This window comes from Podarcis erhardii (genome assembly GCF_964252035.2).
Source record: "Podarcis erhardii genome assembly, chromosome: 13".
Lineage (NCBI taxonomy): Eukaryota > Metazoa > Chordata > Lepidosauria > Squamata > Lacertidae > Podarcis > Podarcis erhardii.
This window is the reverse complement of record NC_138502.1, coordinates 22745828-22764575: the sequence shown is the minus strand read 5'-3', so window position 1 is coordinate 22764575 and position 18748 is coordinate 22745828. Positions and strand designations below refer to the sequence as shown.

At 43.9% G+C, this 18748-nt stretch overlaps 1 protein-coding gene across 1 annotated transcript; it reads right to left on the bottom strand.

The window, feature by feature from the left end:
• Positions 1–2413: 2413 nt before the first annotated feature.
• On the bottom strand, positions 2414–17584 carry LOC309327532 (serine/threonine-protein kinase SBK2-like). The gene is made up of 4 exons (XM_081836831.1): positions 17177–17584; positions 8706–8878; positions 6517–6719; positions 2414–5816 (listed from the first exon to the last, which is right to left on the bottom strand). The coding sequence occupies exons 2-4, from the start codon at positions 8869–8871 to the stop codon at positions 5259–5261; spliced, it is 927 nt and encodes a 308-aa protein (XP_081692957.1). The 5' UTR covers positions 8872–8878; positions 17177–17584; the 3' UTR covers positions 2414–5258.
• Between the last annotated feature and the right edge of the window lie 1164 nt (positions 17585–18748).

Genomic DNA, 18748 nt, shown 5'->3' with positions numbered 1-18748 from the left:
GTGCCTTAACCTCGACTTTCCCTTTAAGAAAGGAATAATTCTAAGCAAGGAGTTTCTACATGCTACTGAAGTTGAAGAGGAAGGAAATTAACATGCTGATTTCCCTAATTCAAATTTTCAATTGCAAAATTGCACATTTATAATCCAACATTTTTTTTAAGATTATTGTTTTAAAAGTATCTATTTACATTTTAGGATATTGATGAATTTAGTGTGTTTAGGTAGAGAGAGGGGAGAGTTATAAGTTGTCGAGTTTTCGGTTATTACCTTTGAGTTTTTCACCTTTTAATTTAGTTGTGTTTTTTAAGCACCCTCCCCCAAAATCATTTTTTAACAAAATTTCAGTTCTCAACTCCCCAAAATTGTGAATATATGTATCATGTTGTTTCAGTTCATGAAGTCATCAATCATCCAGAGATTCCCAGAATGTTTTAACAAGCACTTCCTCTTCCCAGGGAACACTGGGAATTGTAGCTCTGGGAGTGGAGCAGTGGTCTCCTAACAACTCTCAGTACCCTTAACAAACTACACATCCCAAGATTCTTCAGAGGAAGCCATGGATGTTTAAAGTGGTGCCATAGTGCTTTAAATGTATGGTGTGAATTTGACCTTTGGCTAATAATGCCCAAGAATGACCCCCCCTTCAAATAGGCTGGCCCTATTTGGAATTGGATGAGGGCCAAACTTGCTATTGCCCTAAACTCATTAATTTCAAACCATGTCAATGTTGGTTTTAATAGAAGCAGGAGTTACTTTGGTCACATGGGGAAGGGAGGCTTTAAAAAAAAAAAAAGCTAATGTGGCTTAAATTTTGCTTTTGGATTGATGCTGTTTTGAGGGAAAGTACATCAAAGAAACTACAGCATATACAGTACGTGGATTGTGGCTAACGGCTTCAAACACCAGCAGTGGGAGTGCCCTACAACCAGGGTAAATGATAATGTGTACACAACCTATGCCTGAATTCTGCCTTTGAGTCCTCAAGTCAAGTACCTGATAAACCTTGATGGGGTTTTCAAGCTTTCAGTTTGCTCAAACAGTCCAATTGAATACTCAGTATCCATCATCTTCCCCAAAGGGAAAAATAAGTCTTCTTTTGAATTTCCACAGACCCTCCAAGTGCCCCTATTTCCCAGAGACAGTCCTGGATTTACAGAAGCTGCCCCGGTTTCTGATTTGATGCCAGAATGTCCCACTTTTCTTTAGGACATTCCTATTTCCACTGGGTAAAACTTCAGCGCCTAGGACTTGCCGATCGCATGGTCAGCGATTCGAATCCCTGCGTCTGGGTGAGCTCCCGTCATTCGGTCCCAGCTCCTGCCCACCTAGCAGGTTGAAAGCACCCTTAAAGTGCAAGTAGATAAATAGGTACCGCTTTATAGCGGGAAGGTAAACGGCGTTTCCGTGTGCTGCTCTGGTGCCGGTTCGCCAGAGCAGCTTCATCACGCTGGCCATGTGACCCAGAAGTGTCTGCGGACAGCGCTGGCTCCCAGCCTCTAGAGTGAGATGAGCGCACAACCCTAGAGTCTGTCAAGACTGGCCCGTACGGGCAAGGGTACCTTTACCTTTACCTTTACCTTTACCTTTTATTTTCACTGGAGAGATGTTGAAGGTTACAAAGTTATGTGAACCACATACCCCCTCAAGCCAAGGTGATAAGTAACTATACAACTTTTAGAAGACATCTGAAGGCAGCCCTGAATAGGGAAGTTTTTAATGTTTGATGTTTAATATGTTTGTATATATGTTGGAAGTGGCTGGGGCAACCCAGTCAGATGGGTGGGGTATAAATAATAACATTATTGTTATTAATCATGGAATTGTAGAATTGGAAGTGACCTCCTCCTATTTTCACTGGAGAAATGTTGGAGGATATGCTTCCAGTGTTAAAAGGACCTTCCCCAACTCTTATCCTGCTGCTCCCCTCATGGTGCTATTTGTGGGGGGGGGGGAGTGACAGGGAGGGGAGAGGCCAAGTGTGAACCACATTCTGAGTCACATCCAGCTCAAAGTGGTTCTGGACCAACTCCCAATAGGGCCAACCTATTTAAAGGTAGCTCATACTTTGAGCTTCCACCATTCAAAGTCTCATCCCAAAGTTCCTGCTTCCATGTTGGAAATGTCACAAATGAGTAAGACAGCCCTTTTGGATTAAAACTGGTCAACCATTGGCCAAGGAGTGTGTATCCATTGAGTGCTGAGTTGACAAGTGGGTGGGGCTCAGATTCTGTGTTCCATCACTTGCCTTTCTGCATGTTCATACTGAAGACTTGATGTGAGCTAGACTTCCACCTGCCTGTACACTCCCTGTGGTTACCTGAGCAACCAGGGCTCCATGACAGGAGTACCTATATAACAAATTAACTTGTGGGCAGCCATGTCAGTCCACTAGAAAAAATTCAAACAGCAGCAGTATCATCATACTTTTATTAGGACTAGCTAAGAAGTCACAAAGAAGTGTACAAACTTTTGTGTTCATCATAATTCTTCTTGTGCATACATGTTAAGCAAAATAATTTAAAACAAGAGGAGGGAAGATGTATTTAGGCAATATGAGAAGCCCAATGCTGTAATTGTTGTAGTTGGGGGCATACAGGGGACATACATCATACAGATTTGATTATGTTAGATGGTGCCTGATATGAATTCTAGCTTCTGTGAATTGCCAAACAGAGTACATCTAAACTAGCTAGCCTTCTGTACTCAGACTATGAGCCTTGCGGGCCCGAAGAAGTAAGATCTCAGATGCAGAAGGGCATGCTGGGGTGAAAGAGGTCTTAAAACACTTTAATAAAAGCCAACAATTATTCTAATCTATTTCTAGCACTGTTTCTAGCAGAGTCCCTTATAAGGTATAAATAAATACAATGGATATTCATTTTAGACGGGCACTTAAATTCCCAGCACCCATCTAAAATTAATCCCCAGCTTTGCTAATGTAAAGGACCATCACCATTGGCATCCAGTTGCCCACTGTGAGAAATGGGATGCTGTGAGAAAGGTGTTTGGTCTGATCCTGCAAGACTCTTTTTATTTTGGGTTTTTAGTTGGTCTTAATAAATACATTTGGTTATCGTTGCTGTTTGCACCATAAATGTGTTTACAAATGTATTTGCCCTCTAGAAATTAGATAATTTGAGGAGCGCACAAAATATTTTAAATGTACCCGTGGGGGAACGGCGGAAGGACAGTAGTGAGTGAAGATTTGCAATATGGCGATTATTCCATTAGAACAACAGAACTTTATCACAGCACAGAAATTGATGGGACAAAGAATTTTGCTGATATTTCTAGGAATGCATTCAATGTGCATTATTGATGAGAAAATAGCTGAATGCTGGAACATAATCGGCATCATCACCAGTGCTTTTTTCCCCCAGGGGGCACTCAAGGGGACACAGTACCAACACCTCTTTTTTTGTTGTTAAAAAGTGTGGTACTTACTGTAACAACTTCATGGTGAGTACTGAAACCTTTTTTTAATAGAAAAAAAGCACTGCTCATCACCTTTTGATTCCATCCCAATAGTCTATTTTAAAATTTTACACCATGTCTTTCTTTCTCTATATGTTGCATAATTGTGACTTTCTTCCTCGCAAATGAGCTGGGTATTTTATATATTATTTTTTTAAAAAAGAAAGAAATAGAAAAGTTCACACAAATGGAATCCACATCACTAACTACAGTAGGTGATCCAAATCTCTTTATACAAAATGGGGAACATATATATCTGGGATTATAAAATAGTCAGGGAAGATGTCTACTTAATGTTGGATAAGGTTGGCAGACAGTGGATGGTGATGGAGGCAATGGAAATGAGGTACTGTACCTGAGCAACTGGTCAATTTGTGGATGCCTTCTGCTTTCAAACTTTAAAAATGCTATCTGTGATAAACGGAAAGACGAAAAGGGTTGCGAAACATTTCCCTAAAGGTCATTCGCAGCAGTAAGGGACATTGTGGTAAAATTAGTACCTCTTTTATGAGGTACTAACTGCAGTGTGAAATATAGAGCACGAATCAAGACAGGGCACCACTGCCTTAAATGCAGGCCGCATAGCTTACTATGACTATTTACTGGAAAAAACATTCTGTAACACTAATTGTAAGGAATCTTTAAAAGAAGTAGGGCAAGGAACATTAGAACCAGTAGCTTGAGAAAAGTGTGTTCAACTGAGTTTTGCTCTTAGGCCTTTTCCTTCTTTCTTTAAAAAAAGTTATGCATGTCACTGAAATCAGCAAGACTTAAGTGAAAACATGACTTAATTTTTCACATTGATTTCAATGGGGCCTGAGTGCAACTAAGTTAGTCTGGATCCAACCCAGTATTTCAACAATCCCTACAGCAGCCTGTCAAAGATAGACTAGTACTGTATTAGATTCCTATATTGTAGACACTAAAAGCTTTCTTAAGGACACCTAGTGGACTCAGGTGAAATGTGAAGCTGGCTGGCAGCCTATAACTTTTGCCACTGTACACTCAGGGCTCATCCACATTTCCGCTTCCCTGCGATGTTCCCTGGGGAAACCCCACTGTTTACTGCTGAATCGGAACAAACATCAATCGGGTTTTCTCTGGATTGACGTTTGCTCCAATTCAGTGCTAAAGAGCAGCTTTTCCTCAGGAAAGCAGTGGTACAAAACCACTCAGAGTTGTGCCTAGAAAACATGGAACAAGCAGGAAGCCGCTAGGACCCATGCTTTCCAATGCGCAGGATAAGTAGAAGTGTGAATGAGCCCTCAGAGAAAAGTGACTCTCAATTCAGAGCATGAAAACTATACAGATAATGAAATTAAAGATACCATGTATACATGATAAAAGTTTATGTATGGTTGCACTATGAAAGTTTGAAACTGTAAATGTCCTTAAAAGCCTTTAACACTCCTCGCATCCAAGGAATGCCAAGCCTTTCCCAAATGATGTGATGAAGATGGGCAGAAGGTGGGCAATATCAGCTTCTGCAGCCTGTGGAAAAATGAGTTTACCTTTGGGGATATAAGATGAGTCTGTTCTTAGCACAAGGATGCTTAGTCACTAAGAGTGCCAGAAGATCAGACACATGGCATACAGAATACACATTTTCTCTCCTCCTGAAATCTGAATGTCCAGTGTTACGTTCCTTGGGGAATGTTGTGAAATAACCCAGCCGAGAGCACGTAACATTTGAATTCCTGCAAGTATCTTTGTATTTGGATGAGTTGCTTAGTGCTTTTCTCTCCCCAGCTTCATAAAATGGATTCCTGCTCTGCTTTATTATGCTAGGGGTCTTTGGCCACCACTTCTGCTCGCCATGGCCGGTCAAGGTAGCTGAGTACCCGGCGGATGGGACCGCGCTTTGTGGGCTCCAGAGCCAGAAGGCTCCGCAACATGGCGACGGCATCTGGCGACAGAGGGCGCCAGTGATATGGCAAGTCTTCGTCTAGGCCGGACTGTTGCCATATCACAAAGTCATCAAAGAAGGAATCCTCAGGCAACGTCTTCTCCCAAGGGAAGTAGCCGGTGAGCAGGCAGAAGATCAGCACTCCAAGGGCCCAGGCATCCAGGCTGGCGTCAATGGGCAGGCCTGCGGAGTCACCGGTGCCACGGCTCAGCTCGGGTGCAGTGTAAGGGATGATCCCAACCACCAGGCGCAGAAGGGTGCCCTGGGGCCGCGTCAGGCCAAAATCTGTCAGTTTGATGCAGTGGCAATGGCGATCGAAAAGCAGGATGTTCTCAGGCTTGACATCTCGATAGACAAGGCCCCGGCTGTGGATGAAGTCCAGAGCACTCACCAGCTGTTTGGCACAGAGCTTGGCTGCTGGCTCAGGGATGCCAGCCTGGTCAGAGAAGAGAAAGGCATGTTTTTATCATGTCGGGTCTCCTCACTTCCTCATAAGCGTTTAGGCTCTGCCACTGAAACACAAGCCCTTTTCTGCTCTTGAATAAAGCAACAAAATCCCAACAGGCATTTAAAAATAAACGTCACATTTCCTTTCCCTCTGTGATGCCACCATGACCACATCAACCCATGTTAAAATATCTCAAGACACATTCAGCTGCAAGCTTCAAAAGGCTTTGCCCCACTGCTTTTGTTTAATCTATGGATTTTTTGTTTTAAATTCCTGCTGTAATTTGTTTAATTAACAGCCATTTCACGATTTCAGAAATAAAACCACGCATGTGTTGGTAGAATTCCTAGCTGAAGCCAATTATTCATTCCTTCATTATACAGTCATACGATGGAAGTCGAACAGAATCTGTTCCAGAAGTCTGTTCAACTTCCAAAACATTCAGAAGCTCCTGCAGCCAATTGGAAACCGCGGAAGCCCCGTCAGACGTTTGGGTCCCAAAGAACATTCGCAAACCAGAACACTCACTTCTGGGTTTACGACATTCGGGAGCCAAAACATCCGAGTACCAAGGCATTCGGATCCAAGGTATGACTGTATTTTTATCCTGCCCTTCCTCCCTGAGGAGACCCGGGCATGGGGTGCTGGGAGCTAAGCTTTGCATTGGATGTCCGTGTATATTCCTTACCTTGGGCTTGATAATGGAGATGAGGTCCTTGTGCAAAGCTGCCTCATAGAGAAAACCATAGTGCTGGCTGGACTCTATGGCGATGCCAAACATTCCAACGATGGCAGGGTGTGTGGAGAGTGAGAGGGCCACACAGTATTCATACAAGAAATTCTCCAGTTTAGTGCTTGCCTTAGGCAGCAGCTTGAGAGCCATAGGGGTCCCTGAGGGAGGTTGAGAGATACAAAAGTGAATGAGACATTGAGATAATACTACTCCAATAACAGTAAATGTATCTCCACAACAGACAACTGAAACGTAGTGTTACTCCAATTGCATTTTATATAGTAATTAAGTAATTATAGTAAGTAATTAAGGAACAAAAGAAGAAAAGGCACACTAGCCTGGGAACTTCCTCTCTGCCCAGAACATTGGAGGCTATACACCACACCCCCTCTACAGTATTTATAGGAACTCAAACACTGAGATCCTGCTCTGTTCCAGTAACAAGAAGCCGAAAGCACCAGCCTGAAGATGACGAGTGAGACCTCGTCGAAACGTCGCCTAGACACCCCAACTTTTACACGGGAAGACACCCGAGGACACCAAAACCTGCATTCCTGTACCCGTGAAAATCTACGAAAGCATATATATATATATATATATATATATATATATAGTTGGATAGTGGGAGGAGAGGGATTACATCTATCAATCAAATCAAGTAAGGTGAAGTCTCTTTAACATACAGCACTCATACATGTGAGATAATTAAGATACGAGTTCAACCATTATAGCTAAACATGGATTAGAAGAGGGGGAATTGCAGTAGCAACAAAATGAGGGGGTGGTGAGGAGATGAGGGTGTTCCCTTTCAAACACTTGAACAAGACTTGGATTTAGAAAGCAGGGATTTGCAGCAGCTCATCCTATCTATCTAGAGCCTGATGAGCTGCACCCAATCATACTAAAAGAGCTTGCGGGTGTAATCTCAGAGCCTCTGTCTATAATCTCTGAGAATTCTTGGAAAACATCAGGGAAAACTTTCTGACAGTAAGCGCTGCTGGACAGTGGCTGCTGGACTGCCTCGGAAGGTAATGGACTCTCCTTCATTGGCGGTTATTAAGCAGAGGTTGGATGGCCATCTGCCATGGATGCTTTAGATAAAATTCCTGCATTGAAGGGGGTTCTTAGCCCCATTGACCTGGGAGTAAGTCCCATTTGATGTGGGTTAAACCACAGAGCCTAGGACTTGCCGATCAGAAGGTCGGCAGTTTGAATCCCTACAACGGGGTGAGCTCCCGTTGCTCGGTCCGTGCTCCTGCCAAACTAGCAGTTCGAAAGCACATCAAAGTGCAAGTAGATAAATAGGTACCACTCCAGCGGGAAGGTAAACAGCGTTTCCGTACGCTGCTCTGGTTCACCAGAAGTGGCTTAGTCATGCTGGCCACATGACCTGGAAGCTATACGCCGGCTTCCTCAGCCAATAAAGCAAGATGAGTGCCACAACCTCAGAGTCGGTCATGATTGGACATAATGATCAGGGGTCCCTTTACCTTTACCTAACTTTCTTATGAATAGACGCGGGTAGGATTATACTGTTAATTCTGAATTTCAGAATTGGGGAGAATCAGTCCCATTCATTCTTTTTGGGGTCCATAAATCTTTTAGGCACAAGACAAGTTGTAAGGACTACATTCACAATGATATTTTCATTAAAATGGGCTTCAGTGAAACCACTAAGAGCTGGGTAAAGAATGTTGCTTGATATGTGGAGTTTGTTTGAAATTGTTTGGGCACTCTTTCTACGGTCACGAGATGGAAGGTGAATGCCTCCACAGGCAATGATAAGTTTTTTTTTTTCGCACCAAATGCCCACAGTAGAGGTCTTGTCACCCACTTGGGGACCTTCAGGTGACAAGTGATTCATAAGTTTAATAAATGAATGAAATGAGTGACTGAATAGAGTGGGGGGTTTTTAAAAAAATGGCCAGTTCTGTCCATGACCACTGCTGTGTATGACTGGCTGACCACAGATCACACATAGTAATTTGAAATTGTTACCACACCCATTGGTTATGGCAAGTGGTCCAACCTTCTCCAGTGGCACACCTGGCCACTGAAGTATTCTCATCCCTAGTTGCCCTTTCAACATAAACAGCCTGTCGGTGAGTGGAGTTGCCAGAGCACACAAGGCAATCCACCCTTACCTCTCTTCCTGTGAGTCACCAGCACCACCTGCCCATATTTCCCCTTGCCCAACTCCTTGATGATGTGGTAGTGCTCAGACACCTCCATGTGCACCAAACTCTGGGACGTGATTTCCAACATGTCTTCTAGGAGAGCTTGGGCCTCCATGCCTGAGGACAGGTCCATGACCAAGCTGCAAGAAACACAGGAAGAAATTGCTAAGTACAGCTTGAAATGAATTGCGTTGGGCAGGGGAGCACAGCAGAAAGCCAGTTCTCTACATATATACGAATATATAACATTTCAATTCTCCTAAGTCACAAGTAATTCAAAACAACCAAACAGCACAAGAAATCCAAATGTAGCAAACAAAATTACAGTGGTACCTCGGGTTACGTATGCTTCAGGTTACATATGCTTCAGGTTACAGACTCCACTAACCCAGAAATAGTGCTTCAGGATAAGAACAGAAATTTTGCTCTGGCGGCGCAGCGGCAGCAGGAGGCCCCATTAGCTAAAGTGGTGCTTCAGGTTAAGAACAGTTTCAGGTTAAGAACAGACCTCCGGAATGAATTAACTACTTAACCCGAGGTACCACTATAGTCCTAACCAAGGTGATTTGTTTTGTTTTTTTAATGGCACCCCAGTCAGAAGAGCGAGGTAGAAATAAAAAAATTGTTGTTCTTGTTACTTGAAATATCTCTTCAGATGGTCCAAGCAGCAGGGCCAGACCACCCATGAGGCAAAGTGAGGTGACCACCTCAGGCAGCAGGATCCACAGGAGCAGCAGATCCTGAGGTAGATCTTTATTCCCCACTTGTTCCTGCTGCAGATCTTCACTCACTCCTTCTTTCCTGGTGGGGAGGGAGAGAGCATCTAATGGCACTCCATATTGCCCAAACTTTTTTTTACTTCTTGCTGGGTTCTCAAAAATTCCTCGTTTTTCCAAGGACTAGTTTCTCCTGCACTTAATGTCCCAGGAGTTTGTTTCAGATTGCAAGAAGGTTGGTAATGGTTCCCTACCATGCAGATGTGCCCTCACCACCCACCAATCTCAAGTCCCATTTGCAGAACAGGAAAGGAAGTCATTTACCTCCCCTCTTCCCCCTCAACATATGGTAATGACGCATTCTCCTCACTATTTGGTGTCTCTTGGGCCAAGGCAATAAACAGAGCCATCCTATAGCTCCAAAAGGTCTCTAGGGTGAGACTTTGCCTTTCTTTGCTTCCCCACAGCTCCCCGGGGTGTTCAGATACCCTGGAAACCTTTCAGTGACCTTGAAACAGAAGAACAACATGCCTGGCACTCTTTATACACCATGAAAAGTATGAATTGGTCCAGATGGCCTTGGGGCAACCACGGAGCAGAAACCTACATACTGTGTAATTGCAACCTAAATTTGAGTTCCCTGCCCCTGTCCCCCAGTGTCCACATCTGAATGTTGCACATTGTTAATTCCCAGTTCCATCCCACGTCTCCAGGGTCCAGTTGGTTTTTTAAAGCATGCTTTAGCTCTCCACTTAGATGATATTTCTGGGCTGAATTCTTTCGAAAGGAATTACCTCTCAGAAGGAAAAGTAGAAAGAAGTCCTTTCAGTTGAAGGTGGTATCAGTCTTACAATTCATTCAGAAAACATAATCTTGAAAGGGCATCCTTCCTCTTCTCTTTCACACAGGAGGAGCCACCTCTTTCAAGACATCATCTGTACTTAAGTACTTACATTAAAAAAAAAAAAAATCCCACTGCCTGAGTAATTCAGGACACCTTTTCATCAGTCAAAATGTTTTGATGGATTAATCTATTTGACTAGGCACTCTAGCCCTAACTGAAGGTAAATTCATTCACACATCCATATTGATGTGGCAGGCATGTGGGCTGGGTAGATTTGGACTGAGTTGTTATTATGATGCTGAAGTAGTTATGCAGTTATCAGACCAGCAACATATCACACAATCTGTTTGAATGCACAGCGCAACCACTCAATCCAATTTCAGCAGTTTTGAGGGAAAATAGTAAACGTGGGTTAAGTTGCAATGCGTTCCTCTTTATGGGTAGCTTAAAAGGTGCCCCTAGCTCCATGCTTTTGCTCATTTAGAACACCAGGAAGCAATTTTAGGCTTGCCAAACAGCCAGACTTTTAAAGTCCTCCTGACTAGTTGCCAGAACAGGAGCATATAGAACCAGGGGAAATAATGTCAATCCAAGCTACTTATAAACACCTCCTAATATAATTCATTCTGTGTTGTTGTTGTTGTTTTGTGTGTGTGTGTGAGTGAGTGAGTGTGAGTGAGTGAGTGAGAAAGAGAGAGGATTTATAGTTTTCACACAGATAAATAAAACCATATGTGTGTGTTGTCATGCTCATCCACTAAATAGGAATGAATGTGATCATCCCATAAGAAGCAGCTGGCATTCTTTTCCACAGTGCAGTGTTTGGATATGGATTCTAGTTTCTGTGAATTGCCACACAGAGTACATCTAAACTAGCTAGCCTTCTGTACTCAGACTAAGAGCCTTGTGGGCTTCGTCTGCTCTTAGCTCAGGGCAGTCCAGCCTCTCAGACGAAGTGGTCTGCAAGAGCACTTCAGCACAGAACCTGCAAGCCACACGCTGAATTTAATTTCTATATTGTTAATTAAAGTGTTTGCAATATAGTTTATATTATTTAATATACACAGATACGTTTATATATACAGCGGTGCCCCGCAAGACGAATGCCTCGCAAGACGGAAAACTCACTAGACGAAAGAGTTTTCCATTTTGGAGGTGCTTCGCAAAACGAATTTCCTATGGGCTTGCTTCGCAAGACGAAAATGTCTTGCGAGTTCCTGCGGGGTTTTTTTCCTCCCCCCCCTTTTTCTAAGTCGCTAAGCCGCTTATCCGATAAGCCGATAAGCCGCTAAAAGCCGCTAATAGCGCTAATCCGCTAAGCCGTCAATCGTCTTGCTTCGCAAGACAAAAAAACCGCTAGACGAAGAGAATCGCGGAATGGATTATTTTCGTCTTGCGAGGCACCACTGTATATTATATATAAATTAAGCACACAATAGATTTAATATAATTATTTATCAAAGAAATTTAATACAGAAACTCAGGGCAAGTCTCTGGCAGATAGATAGATGCACAACAGCAGCCCGAGTTTGCTCTTCCTCTCCAGGCAGGTTTTTCCACACAGCCACCGCTCCTCCCCACCTGGGGCTACCCAAAAAAAAAGAGAGGTATTAGACCTCCCTCAGCTGAGCCAATCCAGCATCTATGATGGAAGTCAAGCAAAGGTACTCTGTATATGCGTAGATGCAACTCTAACCCTAGAAAGGGCATATACTGTATCCTTTGCCCTCTTAATCCTTACATGTCAACTGTGGAAAGTCTTGCATGTAGATGTATTGTAACAGCTTGGTGTTTCCATCTACGTAGTCTACAGTGGGCCAGGCCAAACAAGCTGAAACAGTTGCATCTACAGCAGATTGGATGCACTGCCTCTGTAGTATCCCTGAGATTCTTTGAGCCACAATTTTTGATTCTAGTCCCTTTCCCCTCTCCCACTCCATACAGACATATTCCAAATTTAGCAAGGCTAAAGTGTATCAATCTCCCTAACTAATTCCACTTATAAAACATTGTCCCGGTTGCAGAACTGTGCAGAACTCTAGAATGCTGGAAGGCAGAATGGAAAATCTCTTTGATGGTGACTTCTTTCTACACACTCTTTTTTGGTCCAGTTCAAGCGGGTGAGCAGACTGGCTCTATGTCATGTTCTAAATTACATTTCTGGTGCCCCACGGAAGATGGACACAGTCGCCTGCAGCCCCCTTTGCTTAGCTGCTGCCAGAGTGCCTGCCTTCTGATTCCATGCCAAGCGTCCTCTCTTACAGGCTAGGAAAGTTCATGGGGATTTGGGCCTAAATGGGATTGACACGCTCTTAAAGCCACTGGAGATCCGTTTCCAAGCTTCTAGAGGCAGAGGGAAAGGGCATGGCAAGGTCCAACCACCCTCTCCTTTTCCCTTCTCCTGCCTAGCCTGCTCCTAGAGATAAGCCCAGTAAACAGAGGCAAATGTGAAAGGGAGAGAGAAAGATGCTTAAATAAATAAATAAATAAATAAATAAATAAGCTTGAGGCTCAAGGGTGCCTGGAAGTCTGGATGAGCTAGATCAGTGGTGTAGGGTCTGGTGTTGGCTATTCAGTGGTGGGAGCAGTAGGCATTTTGTACATGCTTGTAGGGCGTCTTGCTTTTAATAGACCTAGCAAATGAAAAGGTATCGCATCCATTTTATGACCCCTCTGATGCGATAACCTTCTGGTTTCTCTCACGCATAGGGACAATTTCACACAAATAGATCACTGTGTGAAAAATAAAATAAAAACATGGTACAAAGACTCATCGTTTGATTTTAAGCCCAGAGTAAAAACACAAGGCTGTGCAACAGCACTCCCCCCTCCTCTCCCCTGCAGCCCTCGCACACCCCACTTGCTCAGTATTGGATTATTATTATTATTTACAATAGTAAATAAAAACACAGTGTGTTTTTATTGCTACTAACTATAAATCTCCTCTCCTTTAAGCTTCAGTGTGAAGTGAAGGAAGTCTCATCTCCCATCGCGGCTGTATCTCTTCCAAATGAGTGGCAGAGACACCAACCAAGACTTCACAGAATACTCTCCAGTTACAGGCAAAGCAACAAATATTTGGCCCGCCCATTCGCGGCTGCTGCTGCATGCCACTTGGCTGTGATCGATCATGTGGGCTTGGACACTCGCAAGGAACCCAATCTGCCTCTCAGGACAATCCTTGCACGCAAAGCAGGGTTGAAGGGGAGGCGGTTGCCCTGGTAACCGAGCAAATCTGAGGCCTGTTTCACTCAGGTACCATTCATTTGCACAGGGCAAAAGAGACCATTTTTCACTAGTCAAAAAAGAGGGAAACTTTTCATTAAGTGCCCTCTTCCTCTCCTTCATTCGCTCTACCTATAGGTGCAGTCCACGGATAAACCTTGCTGCTACCCCACTACTAATAAAGGTGGCCCCAACTGGTCTGTTTGATGCTTTGCCGCAATTTCTGTGAAATTCTGCTTCCTGGTTTAAAGGGCATGTGAGTTCTATGGTGAATTTTCTACTCATGCAAGAGAACAGAGCCTGCCTCTGACCCTATGAAAGGTCAGAGAGATTCAGAAGATAAGGCCATTCTTCCATTTTTGAAGGAGACAACTCCTCTCACGTTTGTGCTTTTTGCTTCCCCTCCTGCTTTGAAATCTGACCTCCAAACCTTGCCTTTGGATGGCCATATGATCTACCCTACAGAGGTCAATTCTTTCTTGGAAGGACAGCTCTCTATGTGAAGGTGTGTTTCTTCAGTTTGAATGGCCATTTGGTTTAAAGATGAAGAAATGTAAGAAGGAAAACCAAGTGCCTTGAAGCTGCCCATCAACAGTTAGCAATGCCTGGGAGCAGACTGAGCAAGTGCACAGGCCGCCTGTCCACAGCCTCACTCCATACAGGGAGATGTATTTTGTGTAAATTATAGAAAACATTTTCTAAATTTGCATCAATACATATAAATTAATCTATCTTTTATGCAATGCTTTTTTGGTGATTTCCTTTCTTTTTTCAATGCAAATTGGCTACCCTGCCTTGCCTTCATTATCATTAGTTCCTCCTTGATTCTAACAAAATTCTAGCAGTTAAGGAACAACTATTCAGGAGGAGCTAAGCTTACTAGGTGAGAACAATCGGTTTTAGAAAACAACTTCTTTACAAGCTCAAACTCCTTGTGAAACACTCACTACATTCTTTATTTAAAGCACTGCTTATGCCCAAGGGAAGAAAATTACAAGTAAATAGGCATCCCTCTTTCCTGTTGTAATTTCTAAAGGGCAAAGGTATTCTGTTTATCTGTGCAAGTTTAGGCCAGGGCTTGTGAAGTTGCCACTGAGTGAAGAGCATTTTGCCATTTGAGGCAAAACAGAAAATGGCAAGCACCCACTACCATCACCTTGTCCTCTGCCCCACTGCTGTCACCTGTAAGGACTAGTAAGTGTCTAGTCCTTAATGTTCTGGGTAGGCTTGCAGATAGCTGGTGAAATTTCAGAAACAAGGGTAAGGGCTGAGCAGGATTCCCAGGGTTTCAGACATTCAGCGCCTTGCATAGCTTCCCCCTTTCACCATGTTGGTGAGGAAGTTAATGAAAAATAAGAATAGATCTGCATACATTTATTTTATTTTATATAGAAGTTGACTAATTCGTTTTTTGCCCAGAATTTAGTTGTGTGTTGTTTATAAAAAAACAATGTTGGAATGTGCAGAGACCTTGTTTAGTGGTTCAGCTAAACACAGAGAACAATCACAGAAGGCTTTCAAGCCATAGCTGTCAATGTTTCCCTTTTTTTAAGGGAAATTCCCTTATTCCGAATAGGATTCCTCACAAGAAAAGGGAAAAGTTGACAGCTATGTTTTAAGCACACATTCCCCCATAGCAGTTAAAACTGCGTGCAGGCCAGTTCATACAACCATCATGTCTGGTAACAATTTTTGTGCTTTTTACTGATGCACAGGATAGGAGCTATCAGTTTTCTACACTGCTGCAAGCTGTAGCAGCAGGAGTGTGTTGTCGACAGCAGCCTGGTACTTTCCGCTCACAATGAAGGACTCTGGCCATCTGCTTACTGTGGACAAAAAGCTGCTGTGGTTCGAGCAGGGAAAAGGCATCACCATAAGCATAGCAGTAGTTCTGAATTGCCTCTGATATTTCGGAGGGCCTGAGCTCAGTGAAAGTGTTTTTTTGTCTTGCAGTGCACTGTGCAGGATCTCCAGTTAAAGCTTGGGAAGTAGGGCAAGGAATTATATTTGCCTGAGATCTTGATAAAATGTTACCAGTTGTAGTAGATAATATTGGACTACAGAGGCCCAGTGGTCTGACAGCATATAAAACAGCTACATGTGTTCATACATGCCGGTGCACAGACCTACCTGATTAGAGCAGTCAGAACACTGTGCAAGCACAGACCCTGTTTTGGCTGGATGCACAATCTTCCCTACAGGAATGAGCTAAAGAGAAAATTTGCTACTGTATACTGGTTTACCAACACAAACCAGATGTGTTCCATGCTAATTGACTGACCCTTGTACATCACAAAGCCACACACACTCCCCTAGGGCTTTTTTTATTTTCTTCCTTTTTAGAAGCTGTTTTTTCAGGTGCTGGATAATTTGAATAGGAAGCTTGCAAGACACTTTTAATAAAATGGAATGCAGCCTACCTGAAACGGATAAATAAGTGATCCCTGCAGATACAGATAGGTAGCCATGTTGGTCTGCCATAGTCAAAACAAAATAAAAGATATCTGAAGAAGTGTGCATGCACACGAAAGCTCATACCAAGAACTAATTTAGTTGGTCTTTAAGGTGCTACTGGAAGGAATTTTTTTATTTTGTTTTGATCCCTGCAGAGGCGGTTTTAGGGTAGCATGACTGGTTTGGTCGCTCTGGGCACCGTGCAACAGGGGGCGCTGCAATAATGATGTAGAACGGTGTGTGCAAGGTGGGGGGACTGAACTTTAGCATCGCACAGGGCGCCGCTGAAATGTGAGAGCCCAAAGTCTGCCACTGATCACTGCTGGATATGAAGGCAAGTATGTGTTTCCTTTGAAAAACAAAGATTGAGAGGGACCACAGGGCAAGGGGGAGGGGAATGCATTCACTCCTGTTGGTACATACACCTGTATATTACCGTATTCTTACTGGGCATCACGGATCAGATAACTGCAAAGAAACCTTAATTGTGAGTCTTGGATGAGAGAGAAAACCCCTCTGGGATTTATACAGGTTTTTACACAAATATTGGAAACTTTGGCCAGTAAATGTAGTGTGGAATTAGACACAAGGGACACTGAGCTGCCCCTTTGTATTTGTTCTTCTCCCTTCCCGGGCACATGTACTATAACATAATGTGCAATGTGACATCAATGTTCTGCACATTTCATCACCCCTTCTACTGACAGCCACTTATGAGGTGGCAACATGAACATACACAGTACAAGACATAACTGGAAAGAGGTGGGAAAGAATTATAGAATTGTAGCAGGCAAATGATGGACGCTTTGCTAGAATTCTAGTCCTTAACACCTGCCTCTTCCTGCACATTTCTGCTGCACTGCACTGCAATTCCTCACACATCAATCGCCCAGACAAGAACCAGGGACACTTTTTAGAATGAACGCTCTGTGCTGATTAGTCAGTGTAGATAATTATTTCTTGCCCTTTATTCTGGCTTTGGCTTACACAGTTGGGCTGTTCTCTTGCATTCCGTACCCGAGAACACCTTTGCAAACTGTCCAAAAGCACTGGGGTAGCAGGCAGACCCATAGTTATTTGAATGGAAGCCACCTGTCAGATTGTTCCATCAGGACTCTGCTGTCTGCAGCCCAGGTAACAGAGCTGACCCCAGGACCTAGTTCCCCACCCTGGCACCGCGGACTCCACCTGGTACTTACTTCCTGCTGTGCTGAAGGATCTCTGGAGTGCCCAGTCTCTCTCTCTCTCACTCGCTCGCTCGCTCGCTTTCTTGCTTCTGCTGCTGTCTGGTGAAACTGTCCAGAGTGCAGCCGGGGTGTCTGCCAGGCATTACCGGGTCTAAGCGTGACGCTCCGCCTCTTCTCCTGTGCCACACACACCCTATGGAGCTGGAGTTTGAAGAGGGGGAGCGCAAGCGAGGGTGTCATCTATCTCTCTAGGACAGATGAAAGAGTTGAGCATACCAGGCAGGCTGCTCCACCCGGCAGCATTCAGCCCAGACCATGGCATCTGCCAGGATACCTAACCCGCAGCAAGAGTTTGGGCTCCTGTTTCTGGGGGATTCAATGGCCTTTCACCTCTCTCCCATAGTCCTCTGCCATTCCCCATAATCCTTTATGCTGCAGTTGTGATACAGTGACATCCTGTGTCCATGTCTCTTCACTGCATGGGGAGGGGGAGAGAGAGAGAGAAAGAGAGAGAGGAAGCAAGCAGACAAGCAGGGGGGACGGGGAAATCGTGGTGTCCCTCCTTCTGCACCTCCCACGTGTCCATCTCCTCTCCACACTATTCATGCTAGCTGAAAAGTACAAGGGATCCTGCAAGAGTAAGCTGTGACAAATGTCTGTACCATGTTCTGAGGTTGCCAACAGCTGGCTACCTCTTAAAGGTGGTTTCCATGGAAACCAGGGTGGTGCAGCTTATGTAACATGTACAGCAAGCCCAGGCTTGTAAGAAAGCCTGGACCTCCCCAAAAGCCAATATTTCACTTAGGGAAATGAATTGTCTTCCACACTAGAGAGAAAAAATTAAGCAGCGAGTACTTTTTTGCATTCAGTACAATAGTTGGTGGTACGCAAAAGAGATGTATATCATTTTGAATAGTACAGAAAGAGTGAATAGGGAGAAGTAAGTCACACTCTCATAAGTGAGAGGTACCTAGTTCAATCCAGTTCTCTGTGTTAGCAGCCCTGCCTCTTACTGCTTTACCAAAGATAGCTGTGAAGTATACTCTGTGCATATGCAAAAGCAGCCTCTTCTATTTTGTCACTTTACATAATCCTGTGCTGTCCTGCTGTACAAAACAGGAACAGTATAGCTCGGATTAAGCTCTGCAGCCAAGAGAAATGAGGATTTCAATCACATGCTTCTGTCTGGCTGGCTGCAACAGAATAAGCCCTGAAAACAACATCTGCTGAATTCCGAAATTTCAGCAAGTGTTTTGCGCATTAATGGGACAGAACTTCAGTGGTTTGGGCAAAACGAGGGAACCCAGCATTGCTGAGGGTGCTTCACGTGCCTGTGCTTTCTCCATGCTGCGATGGCCAATGAATTTGCAATATGCAAAACAACTCAAAGGTTAAAAGTGATTAGTCTCTCCTTCACTTGATCATGATTCATGTGATTTGATTTAACAATGAGAGTCCAACAGAGGGATATGGCTGGACTGTTAGAAGGTATTGTGACCTACGTGACCCATCCTATTGGAAGGATTCAGGGTGGATTTGTCAAAGTGATGCTGGCAGCAGCATTGGCAAATGGAGTGGGTAAAG

Bases quoted from the DNA above. Each gene is read 5' to 3' on its own strand.
- LOC309327532 (XM_081836831.1), bottom strand. From the start codon at position 8,871: ATGGACCTGTCCTCAGGCATGGAGGCCCAAGCTCTCCTAGAAGACATG. The intron at 6,720-8,705 runs GTAAGGGTGGAT...AACCTCCCTCAG, and splicing joins GGTGACTCACAGGAAGAGAG to GGACCCCTATGGCTCTCAAG. The intron at 5,817-6,516 runs GTAAGGAATATA...TTCTCTGACCAG, and splicing joins TCTCCATTATCAAGCCCAAG to GCTGGCATCCCTGAGCCAGC.